Source organism: Mirounga angustirostris, unplaced genomic scaffold, assembly GCF_029215605.1.
Source record: "Mirounga angustirostris isolate CCGP_5_RB_7025 unplaced genomic scaffold, mMirAng1.0.hap1 SCAF_2, whole genome shotgun sequence".
NCBI classification, from domain to species: domain Eukaryota; kingdom Metazoa; phylum Chordata; class Mammalia; order Carnivora; family Phocidae; genus Mirounga; species Mirounga angustirostris.
Window position 1 is genome coordinate 163,281,286 of NW_026991710.1, and position 13,019 is coordinate 163,294,304.

At 36.1% G+C, this 13,019-nt stretch overlaps 1 protein-coding gene across 8 annotated transcripts in view; it reads left to right on the forward strand.

Moving 5' to 3' along the window:
• Nucleotides 1-13,019, forward strand: part of RNF170 (ring finger protein 170) — a 45,293-nt gene that overhangs the window by 4,365 nt on the left and 27,909 nt on the right. For 4 of the 8 annotated variants that reach the window (XM_064585466.1, XM_045879937.3, XM_045879936.3 and 1 more), the window contains exon 2: nucleotides 2,026-2,095. Coding sequence is in view for 3 of the 8 variants with exons in the window: in XM_045879933.3 (XP_045735889.1) it covers nucleotides 2,033-2,169 (137 nt within the window). In the remaining 5 variants the exon portion in view is untranslated. Of the gene's footprint in view, nucleotides 1-2,025; nucleotides 2,170-13,019 lie in introns of those variants that run through there. The other 4 variants (XM_045879933.3, XM_045879934.3, XM_045879935.3 and 1 more) reach the window with 2 other exon arrangements.

A 13,019-nucleotide genomic window follows, 5' to 3' on the forward strand; every position in this document is an offset into this window, starting at 1 on the left:
AGATGTTGGGGGTGGGGGACACAGTTATGGGAAGTTACCAGGAAAAGCACAGTAAACAAGGGTAAAGTTGTTATGCAGATTTAAGTCCATGCCTTCTCCATTCATAACAGTCTCTAGGGATTTAGTCCTCCTGGTATTGAGAGAGCGATACCTTTACAAATGGAGATTTCCCTTGTAAATGTCTCTTTTACAGAAGGGTAAGGTCTGCTTGGGTTTCAGAACTTTTCCTTTGCCGTTTTAAAAAAATAACCTAAAGTAATTCTTAAAACAAAAAGTCATTACTTTGGGGTGACAAATTCTGCTCCACTTCAGTAGTAAACTGCCTAAATTTATACCACTGGGAAAAATCGTCACAACTCTGTGAAGTAATTAGATTCAGTAGAGTCTGGAATTCTTGACACAAGGGGATAAGATTTTGGTTATCTTTTGTGCAGCTGCAAGTAGTTCTCACTGCCCTTAGGACTTTGGACACAGCTGTACAAAGCATCTCCAATTTTAAAAGAGAAACCTGGGGCTCCTGGCTGGCTTAGTCATTGGAGCCTAAAACTCTTGATCTTGGGGTTGTGGGTTCGAGCCCCACGTTGGGTTTAGAGAGTACTTAAAATCTTAAAAAAAAAATAAACAGAGGAAACCTGGTAAAAGAAACACCTAAATTTACTACACGGCCCACCCCTAGATTATTTGAGGCTGTTTGTTCAGTTTCCGTTGGGAGTTCATTTGACTATTCTTTTGAATGAAAATAATGAAGTTAGAGCTGCTTCTCTGAGTTTCCTGGTATGTGGCCTTCATAATGGTTATTTGAAACCTATCATTAGAAAGTTCCTGATATATTAGACTATTACTATGTGTAAAGATGGAAATTGGCTTTGATCTGTTTGCTTAGGTTTCTTCCATAAGGTAATTTCCTTATTAGCAGCCAATTCAGATTCTTTCAAAGGTGTTAGACTTTCACAAAGTTTCCTCTTAACAGAGACTCGCTAGGTTAATGAATAAAACTTTTCAGTGCAATTAAGTTACATAGATACAGAATTTTATTTTAATTATGAATAGTCATATATGTTTATTTCCTTTATTTTCCTTTAGGTGTCTTATGAGACTAAATTTTTCTGTTTTGCAATATAAAAAATATGAATTACCTGTGATACTTGGATTCTGATGTGGTTGGGTTATTTCCCTTCATACCTATAGAAATTGGGTATTGCCATTTTTCTCAAGCTTAGTGTATGGGAAGGAGAATTGCATATCCTCCCTTTTCTCTTCATAAGGAAATGCAGCCTCAGAGTGATTCCATATTCCAGGCAGTTCAAAGAATTCTGAACCATAAGCTGAGCTTAGTTCCAGGTGAGGCTAATAGTTTTCAAGCACCAGAATTTTCATTAATTCAACTAATCTTAGTATAGATTTAAATGTCCTATAGCCTAAATGTGTTTTACTTTTCAAATTACTAACATTATAAGTAAGGTAAGTCATTTATATTTAAACATATATTTATTAGGTCCTACTGTGTACAGAGCACTACACTAGATAATACAGGAATATTTACAGAAGAAGAAAATATATTGCCTTCCCTATCCATACATGGTACATTCCAGGACACTTTCAGTGCTGTGAGGGTGAAGAGGGATCTGATTCATTGGGAGAATTGATTTGGTATATAAGAATGAGAAGAGCAGTTGGCCATCAGGAATGTCTTTTTTTTCCTTAAGATTAAAGGAGCAGAGCTTGAAGAAGAAAGGGTATTTTTTAAAAATTTGTTTTTAAAAAATGTAAATAGATGATAAATTACAGTAATTGTTTACCTTAAAGGAGATAAAATTTTGTACTCCTCAAAATAATGTGTCTGGCAGATTTTAAAGAACTCAATAATGGGAGAGTCCCCACTAGAGTTGTACTTAATGCAACTTTCCTTAAGTGGGTGCTTTAAAAAAATAGTATACATTAGAAGTCAGTTATATTTATGTGGTTTTGAGTAGTATATCTTATTTTCACTGTGTCATTTGTAACCTTTGTTTATTTATCTTTTAGACTTGGAATGGCCAAATATCAAGGTGAAGTTCAAAGTTTGAAATTGGATGATGATTCAGTCATAGAAGGAGTAAGTGACCAAGTACTTGTGGCAGTTGTGGTCAGTTTCGCTTTGATTGCTACCCTGGTATATGCACTTTTCAGGTGAGACTAAAGGACAAAAGAATTGAAATAATGTATATTTACAAGGGCCACTGCTTTCTGACTACTTCTAGTAATTTTTAATACTTCATTTAAAAAAGTGAGTGAGTAATAGAGCTCAGTAACTGTGATGTGGAAATGTTGGGGTTTGGAGCCTACAGCCAAGAAAAAATTCTTGAGATGTCTTCAGTGCCAAAAGGAGGTTTTATTAAAGAATGGGGATAGGATCTGTGGGCAGAAAGAGCTGCACTGGGGTTGTGACGGGTGACTGATTATATACTTTCAAGTTGGGAGGGGGTTAGAGATAGCATAAGTCTCTAAAGAATTTTCTTTTTTAAGATTTATTTATTTTAGAGAAAGGGGGGGTGGTGGCCAGGGACAGAGGGAGAAGGAGAGAAGCAGAATCCCCGCTGAGTGTGGAGCCTTACATGGGTCTCAATCTCAAGATCCTGATATCATGATCTGAACTGAAACCAAGAGTCAGATGCTTAACTGACTGAGCCACCCAGGCACCCCTCTAAGGAATTTTGGAAGCAAGGTTTCTGGGACCTTGAGGGGGCTAAATATTGTTAGGAAAAAGTCATTTATTACTGTCTAATAAAATGTTAGTCATGAGACCCTTCAGATGTATATCAGTGGGCCATATTCGTGGAAGATGATCGCTAACATGTATCTTGGGGTGGGGGTAGGGGTAGAGATAAAGGAAGTTTCCAAAGGAATTTTTATATGTTAAAGTAGACTTGCAGGACCCTGTGGGGTCAGGATAATGTTAAGCTGAGATTGCCTTTTGCACTTTGCAAAGTGTCAACACTGAGGCAGCTGAGTTCCTAGAGGAAGGTCACTCTACCTGTTTCAAGGACTTGTCAATGAGCTGTGGGCAGTAAGGAAATTTAATTTTTTCTTCTGCCTTTATTTCTCACATCAATTGTATATTTACTAAGGTATTTTATTTTTCATTAGGATCTAAATGCTACCATATACGTTCCTGTCATCAGCAGTCTCATGAAATAAAATTGAAATACCATATTTTGAATAAAATATTAATATTTTATATGGAAGTATCATAGTTTAAAAATGTAATTTTCGGGGCGCCTGGGTGGCTCAGTTGGTTAAGCGACTGCCTTCAGCTCAGGTCATGATCCTGGAGTCCCTGGATTGAGTCCTGCATCGGGCTCCCTGCTTAGCAGGGAGCCTGCTTCTGCCTCTGACTCCCCCCCTCTCATGTGCTCTCTCTCTCTCTCATTCTCTCTGTCTCAAATAAATAAATAAAATCTTTAAAAAAAAAATGTAATTTTCATAATCGAATCCTCAATTTGTAGGTGATACAGATAATAAGTACAAGATATTTTCACTCTTTAACTAGAAAAACAGGCAAAAAAAAAGTTGGACAGAATGGAGGGAATTAAGATTAAAGTTAAAACTACTGTTTTAGAATCAGGAATAATATTAAAGGCTCCAGGTGTTTATATATCGTTATGTAGAGACTAGGATATAAGCTAGAAATTTAAGTGTTAACACATGGAGATAAATAAAATTTTATATATATGTATGTATCATTGAAAACAGAAATAGAAAAAAGTATAAAACAAAAAAGATTTCAAAAATTACAAATCACATGAGCTTGCTATAAAATTATAGAAAAGATTTTAAACATCAAAATTCTTAGATATGACACAAAATATGAGCAACGAAAGAAAAAAATAGATAAACTGACTTCATCAAAATTCCCAACTTGCAGGCACCTGAGTGGCTCAGTCTGTTAAGCGTCTGCCTTCAGCTCAGGTCATGATCCCAGGATCCTGGGATGGAGCCCCACATCAGGCTTCCTGCTCAGCGGGGAGTCTCCTCCTCCTGCTCCTTCCCGCCTGTGCTCTCTCTCACTATCTCTGTCTCTCTCAAATAAATAAATAAAATATATAAAAAAAAAAAAATCCCAACTTGCATGCTTCAAAGGACATCATCAAGAAAATGAAAAGGCAGGGGCACCTGGGTGGCCCAGTTGGTTAAGCATCTGCCTTCCACTCAGATCATGATCTCAGGGTCCTGGGATCAAGCCTCACATCGGCCTCCCTGGTCAGTGGATGTCTGCTTCTCCCTCTGCCCATTCCCCTGCTTACACTCTCTCTCTCTCTGTGAAATAAAGTAAAAATTAAAAAAAAAGAAAAAGAAAAAGAAGAAAGAAAGAAAGAAAGAAAATGAAAAGGCAACTTGTAGAATGGGAGAAAATATTTCAAATCATCTATCTATATAGTACTTGTTTTTTGTTTTTAAGTAGGTTCTACACCCAGCATGGAGCCCAGCATGGGGTTTGAACTCATGACCCTGAGATCAAGACCTGAGCTGAGATGGGGTTGGACACTTAACCAACTGAGCCACCCGGGCACCCCTATCTATACAGCACTTGTATCTAGAATATATAAGGACCTCAAAACTCAATAATAAAAAGCCAAATAATGCAATTAATAGCCAAAGGATGTGAATATACATTCCTTCAAAGAAGATATGCAAATGGCCAATAGGAACATGAACTATGCTTGATGTTGTTAATCATCAGAGAAATGCAAATCAAAATCACAGTGAGATACAATTTCATACGACTAGAATGGTTCCAGCCAAAAAGTCAAATAATAATAGTTGTTGAGGATGTGAGAAGATCGGAATCCTCATACACTAATAGTGGAGATCTAAAATGATACACCCTCTTTCCTCAAATGATGAAATATAGAGTTACCATGTGATGTAGCAGTTTCACTCCTAGGTGTATATATATATATATATATACATATATATATATACATACCCATGAGAAATGGAAACACATCTCCACACAAAACTTGTAAAAGAGGGGTTCCTGGGTGGCTCAGTCAGTTGTCTAACTCTTGATTTCGGCTCAGGTCATGATCTCAGGCTTGTAAGACTGAGCCTCGCATCAGGTTCCATGCTCGGTGTGGAACCTGCTTAAGATTCTCTTCACCCTCTCCCTCTGCCCCTCCCCCCCATCCTCTCTAAAAAAACCAAACCAAACAAAAAAAACAACACTTCTACAAGAATGTTCGTGGCAGCATTATTAATAACAGCCAAAAGGTGGAAACATCCCAAATATCCATCAACAAACGAATGGATAAACAAATGTGACATATACACAGAATGGAATATTTTTCAGCAGTAAAAAAGAATAACATACTGACACATGCTACATCGTAGATGAAACTTGAAAACATTATGCTAAGTGAAGTAAGTCAGATAAGGCCACATATATGAGTCTGTTCATATGAATGTCCAAAATAGGGAACCCTGTAGAGACAGGAAGCAGATTAGTGGACTGGACTGGAGTGGAAGATCAGGATATAGGGAATTATAGCTAAGGGGTACAGAGTTTCTTTTTGAGTAATGGAAATATTCTAAAATTGTGCTGGTTACATATATGTGTGAATATGCTAAAAACCATTGAATTGTAAATTTTGAATGGGTAAATTGTGTGATACGTGAATTATATTTCAATAAAGCTGTTTAAAAAATGAGTCATGACTAGGCATGAGTATCTGCTCTTTATTAAGAATGAGATAGGGGCGCCTGGGTGGCTCAGTCGTTGGGCGTCTGCCTTCTGCTCGGGTCATGATCCTGGGGTCCTGGGATTGAGCCCCACGTCAGGCTCCCTGCTCAGCAGGAGGCCTGCTTCTCCCTCTCTCGCTCCCCCTGCTTGTGTTCCCTCTCTCGCTGTGTCTCTCTCTGTCAAATAAATAAAATCTTTAAAAAAAAAGAAAAAAGAAAAAATGAGATAGATCTCGTGTGAACTCCACAAGGGGAGAAATTTTTATCTGGTTTGTTCGTGGATATATCCTCAGAGCCTAGAAGAGGGCCTGGCACACAATAAGCATTCAATAAATATTAACTGAATGAACTCTTGATGTATATACCTATTTATAACCTGCCTCCATTTATCCTACTTTATCTCCCATTCAATTTAATAAAAAAAAGTTTTTTTAAAAGAATGAGATGCAGATATAACTTTATCATGTGGAAGTATCCATGATAAATTGTTGAGTGAGAACTGATGATTGAAAGACACATCACAAAACTATAAGTCAAGTAAACCATACTGTTTAAAAATTATTTTTGAGAAAATTAATTTTATTTAAAATTTTTTTCTTTTATTTTTCTAATTTTCCTGCTGTGGATATTTATTACTTGTATAATAAAAGTGTTTTCCCTGCAGACTGGAAAGATATGAAGCCCAAACCAAAAGTTTTTTTGTTTTTTTTTTTTTAAGATTTCATTTATTTATTTGACAGAGCACAAGTAGGCAGAGCAATAGGCAGAGGGAGAGGGAGAAGCAGGCTCCCCACTGAGCAGGGAGCCCAATGCGGGGCTCGATCCCAGGGTCCTGGGACCATGACCTGAGCCAAAGGCAGACGCTTAATGACTGAGCCACCCAGGTGCCCCCAAACCAAAAGTTTTATATTTAAAAAGGCAATTGTAATTCATCAGTCTTACACAATACTCAGAAACTGTAACAATTAAACAATAGCTTCCCATTCCCCCTCCCTCCATTTATCTCAGTGAAGTAGTTAATTTTGGGTACCTCATAAAATGGAGTCATAATATTTGTCCATTCGTGTCTGGCTTATTTCACTTAGCATAATGCTTTCAAGGTCCGTCTACATTCTAGCATGTATCAGAATAGCATTCCTTTTTATAGCTAAATAATATTCCACTGTATGTATATACCACATTTTGTTTATCCATTTGTTTTTGATGGACATTTGAGTTGTTCCACCTTTTGGCTATTAGGAATGACACGACAGTGAACATTGGTGTACAAATACCCACTTTGAATTGGAATTGCTGGATCATATGGTAATTCTGTTTTTAACTTTTTGAGGAAACGCTGGTTTTCATAGCAGCTGGTCCATTTTACATTCCCACCGGCAGTGCACAGGGGTTCCAACTTTTCTGTATCTTTGCCAACACTTGCTACCTTCTATTTTTTTATAATTGTCATCCAAATGGGTGTGAGGTAGTATCTTATTGGAGGGTTTTTTTTTTTTAAGATTTATTTATTATTTTAGAGAGAGAGCATGCACACACGAAAGCAGGGGGAGGGGTAATGAGAGAGAATCCAGAAGCAGACTCCCCACTGAGTGCAGGCCAGATCCCAGGACCCCAAGATCATGACCTGAGCCGAAATCAAGAGTCAGCTGCTTAATGGGCTGAGCCACCCAGGCGCCCCTCTCATTGGAGTTTTGATTTGCATTTCACTCATGATGAATGAATTTGATCATTTCATATGCTTATTGACAATATGTATGTCTTCTTTGAAGAAGTCTATTCAAGTTCTTAGCCCATCTTTGAATTGGGGTGTTTACTTTCTATTTTTGAGTTATGAGAGTTTTTGTTTGTTTTTTTAGTAGGCTCTACACCCAGTGTGGGGCTTGAACTCAAGACCCTGAGATCAAGAGTCTCTTGCTCTGCAGACTGAGGCAGCCAGGTGCCCCTGTGAGAGTTGTTTTTTCATTGAAGTGTAGTTGACAACAAAAGTTATGAGAGTTCTTTATATATTCTGGTATTAGTCACATATCAGCTGATTTACAGATGTTTTCTATTCTGTGAGTTGTCTTTTTACTCTCTTTGTAGTGTCCTTTAATGCACAAAGTTTCTAACTTTGATAAAGTCCAATTTATTTTTTCTTTTGTTGCTATGTTGTTGGGTGTCATATTTAAGAAATGATTGCCAAATCTAAGGTCACGAAGATTTTCCCGTGTTTTCTTCTAAGATTTTTGTAGTTTTAGCTCTTAAGTTTAGGTCTTTGATTGATTTTGAGTTAATTTTTGTATATGGTAGGAAGTAAGGGTCCTTCTTCATTCTTTTGCATGTGGATGTCCAGTTTTCCCAGTAGCATTTGTTCAAAAGACCACTCTTCCCCCATTGAATGGTCTTGGCATCCTTACCAAAAATAACTTGACCATTTATTTGTGTTTATTTCTGGACTCTGTGTTCTATTTCATTGGTATATATGTTTGCCCTTAGGTCAGTACCATACCATTTTGATTACTATAGATTTGTAGTAAGTTTTGAAATCAGAAAGTGTGTGTCCTACAACATTGCTCTTTTGCAAGATTGTTTTAGCTATTTGGCGTCCATTGACATAACATAAATTTTAGGTTGGTTTTTTTCTTCTTTTTTTTTAGAGTAGATTTTTTTTTCCTAATTTTTATTTTTAATTGTAGTTGACATACAACACTAGTTTTAGGTATACAACATGGTAATTCAAAAATTATATGCATTATCAAATGCTTACCACAGTAAGTGAGGTTAGTTATCATCTGTCAACATATTAAATTACAGTATTATTCACTGTATTTCCTATGCTGTATTTAACATCTTTGTGATTTATTTATTTTATAACGGAGAGTTTGTACCTCTTAATCCCTTTCACCTATTTTGCCCATCCCCTTCCCTTCTTATAACCATCGGTTTGTTTTCTGCATTTATGGGTCTGCTTCTGTTTGGTTTTGTTTGTTTGTTTGTTTGCTCATTTGTTTTTTAGATTCCAGATACAAGTAAAATCATACGGTGTTTTTGTCTTCCTCTGACTTATTTCACTTAGCGTAATACCAACTAGGTCCATCGATGTCATGAATGGCGAGATTTCATTCTCTACCCCTCCTAGATTTCATTCTTTCTTATGCTGAGTAATATTCCATTGTGTACATATATCACATCTTCTTAACAATTCATCTATCAAAGGACACTAGGTTGTTTCCGTATCTTGGCTATTGTAAATAATGCTGCAACAAATATAGGGGTGCATATATCTTTTTGAATTGGTGGGGTTTTTTTATTCTTATGTTAATCCCCATACATTACATCATTAGTTTTAGATGTGAATTGGTGTTTTTGTTTTCTTTGGGTAATTCCCCAGAAGAGGAATTAACTAGATTATATGATATTTCTATTTTTAATTTTTTTAAAATTAAAACTGCCATTTGATTTTCCACCAATAGTGCACAAAGATTTGCCTTTCTCCACATTCTGGCCAACACTTGTTATTTTTTGTCTTTTTGATAATAGTCATTCAGATAGGTGTGAGGTAATACCTCGTTGTAGTTTTGATTTGCATTTCCCTGATGATTAGTGACACTGAGCATCTTTTCAGGTGTCTGTTAACCATCTGGATGTTTTCTTTGGTAAAATGTCTATTCAGGTCCTTTCACCATTTATTTATCAGATTATTTGGGGTTGTGATGCTGAGTTGTATGAGTTCTTATATATTTTGGATATCAACCCCTTAGTGGATATATCATTTGCAAATATCTTCTCTTAGTCAATAGATTGCTTTATTACTTTGTTGATAGTATCCTTTGGTGTGCAAAAGCTTTTTAGTTTGATGCAGTCTCAATAGTTTATCTTTGCTTTTGTCTCCCTTGCTTGCAGAGACAGATCCAAAAAAATATTAAGGCTGTTGTCCAATACATACATACATACATACATACTTCCTATGTTTTCTTCTAGGAGTTTTATGGTTTCAGGTCCTAATTTAGGTCTTTAATCCATTTGAATTTACTTTTGTGTATGGTATACAGAAGTGGTCCAGTTTCAGTCATTTGCATGTAGGTGTACAGTTTTCCCAAGACCATTAATGAAGAGACTGTCTTTTTTCCCCATTGAATATTCTTGCTTCCTTTGTTATACATTAATTGGCCATATAAGCATGGGGTTATTTCTGGCTCTCTATTCTGTTCTATTGATATATGTATCTACTTTTGTGTTGGTACCATACTGTATTGATTACTATAGCTTTGTAGTATATCTTGAAAACTGGGATTGTGATACCTCCAGCTTTTTTGTTCTTTCTCAAGTGTGCTTTGGCTATTGGTGGTCTTTTGTGGTTCCATACAAATTTTAAGATTATTTGTTCTAGTTCTGTGAGAAATGCTGTTGGTATTTTCTTTTTTCAAAGATTTATGTATTTATTTTAGAGAGAAGGAGAGACAGAGATGAAGTGGGAGGAGGGGCAGAGGGAGAGAATCTTCAAGCAGACTCCCCACTGAGTGCAGAGCCTGATGCAGGGCTTGCTCTCATGACCCATGAGACCATGACCTGAGCCGAAACCAAGAGTCAGATACTTAACCAATTGAGACATGCAGGTGTACCAAAAATGCTGTTGGTATTTTCATAGGGATTACATTGAGTTTGTAGATTGCTTTGGGTAGTATGGACGTTTTAACAATGTTAATTCTTCCAGTGTATGAGTGTGGTATGCCTTTCCACTTGTTTTTGTTGTTTTTAGTTTATTTCATTGGTGTCTTACAGTTTTCAAAGTACAGGTCTTGAGTCTCCTTGGTTAAATTTATCCCTATGTATTTTATTCATTTTGAGGCAATTGCAAATGGGATTGTTTTCTTAATTTCTCTTTCTGCTATTTCTTTATTAATGTATAGAAATGGAGCAGATTTTTGTATATTAATTTGGTATCCTGCAACTTTACTGAATTTATTTATTCTAATATTTTGGTGAAGTCTTTAGGGTTTTCAATGTATACTATCATGTCATCTGCAAATCGTGACCATTTTACTTTTTCACCAATTTGGATGCATTTCATTTCTTTTTCTTGTTTGATTGCTGTAACTAGGACTTTAGTAGTGTGTTGAGTAAGTAGTGTGGCGAGGTTGGACATCCTTGTTTTGTTCCTGCTCTTAGAGGAAAGCTTTCCACTTTTCACCATTGACTAGGACATTAGCTGTGGGTTTTTCATATATGTTCTTTATTATGTTGAGGTATTTGCCCTCTAAACCCATTTTATTGAAAGTTTTTATCATGAATGGATGTTGAATTTTATCAAATGTTTTTCTGCATCTATTGAGATGATCATATGATTTTTATCCTTTAGTTAATGTGGTGTAACATATTGATTGAATTGTGGATATTGAACTGTCCTTGTTATCCTGGAATGAATCCCACTTGATCATAGTGAATGAACCGTTTAATGTATTGTTGAATATGGTTTGCTAATATTTTGTTGAGTATTTTTGCATCTATGTTCATCAGGGATATTGGCCTGTAATTTCCTTTTTTTTTTTTTAATTGCCTCTTTGTTTAGTTTTGGTATCAGGACAATGATGGCCTCATAGAATACATTTGGAAGCATTTCTTCCTCTTCTATATTTTTAGAATAGTTTGAGAAGGATAAATATTAACTCTTCTTTAAGTGTTTCATAGAATTCACCTCTGAAGCCATCAAGTCCTGGACTTTTCTTTCTTGGTTGTGTTTTGATTATTGATTCAATTTCATTATTAGTCACTGGTTTGTTCAGATTTTCTATATTTTCGTGATTCACTCTTGGAAAATTGTATATTTCTAGCAATTTATCCACTTGTAGTTCATCCACTTTGTTGGCATATAATTTTTTATAGTAGTTTCTTATAATCTTTTGTATTTCTGTAATGTTGACTGTAACTTCTCTGTCATTTCTTTTTTTTTTTTTTTTAAGATTTTATTTATTTATTTGACAGAGAGAGACACAGCGAGAGAGGGAACACAAGCAGGGGGAGTGGGAAGGGGAGAAGCAGGGTTCCCGCTGAGCAGGGAGCCCGATGTGGGGCTCAATCCCAGGACCCTGAGGTCATGACCTGAGCTGAAGGCAGTCGCTTAACCAACTGAGCCACCCAGGCGCCCCTCTTTCATTTCTGATGTTCTTTATTTGAGTTCTCTTTTTTTCTTGATGAGTCTGGCTTAAGGTTTATCAATTTTGTTTATCTTTTCAAAGAACTAGCTGTTAGTTTTACTAATCTTTTCTTTCTGTTTTTTTGTTAAGTCTCTATTTCATGTATTTCCACTCTGATCTTTATTATTTCTTTCCTTTTTCTAACTTTGGGGCTTGTTCATTCTTTTTCTAGTTTCTGAAGATGTAACATTAGATTGTTTTTGAGAGTTTTCTTGTTTCTTGAGGCAGGTCTCTATTGCTATAAACATCTCTCTTAAAACAATTTTTGCTGGGTACCAAAGATTTTGAACCATTGTGTTTCAATTTTTTTTTTCTCCAGGTTCTTTTTTATTTCCTCTTTGATTTCTTTGTTAACCTGTTGGTTGTCTAGTAGCATGTTGTTTTCCATCCACATGCTTGTATTGTTTCCAGTTTTTTTTCTTGTAATTGATTTAGTTTCATGTAATTATGATTGGAAACAATGCTCAATAGGATTTCAATCTTCTTAAATCTATTGAGACTTATTTTGTGACCTAATGTGTGATCTATCCTGGAGAATGTTCCATGTGCACTTTAAAAGAATATTCTGCTCTTTTTGGTTTTTTTTAAAGATTTTATTTATTATTTGACAGAGAGAATGAGAGAGAGAGAGCACATGAGAGGGGGGAGGGTCAGAGGGAGAAGCAGACTCCCCGCCGAGCAGGGAGCCCGATGCGGGACTCGATCCCGGGACTCCGGGATCATGACCTCAGCCGAAGGCAGTTGCTCAACCGACTGAGCCACCCAGGCACCCTATTCTGCTCTTTTTGGAAGGAATGTTCTGTACTTAACTGTTAAGTCCATCTGGTCTAATGTGTCATTCAAAGCCATTGTTTCTTTATTTAGATTTTCTATCTGGATGATCTATCCATTATTGTAAGTGAGGTGTTAATTATTGTATTGCTATCAGTTTCTCCCTTGATATCTGTTAGTCATTGCTTTGTGTATTTAGGTGGTCCTATGTTGGGCACTTATAATTGTTATATCTTGTTTCTGGATTTATCCTTTTCATTATGTAATGTCCTTCTTTATCCCCTGTTACAATCATTGTTTTATTATTAAAGTCTACTTTATATGATATAAGTAGTGCTATCCCAACTTTTTTTTTTT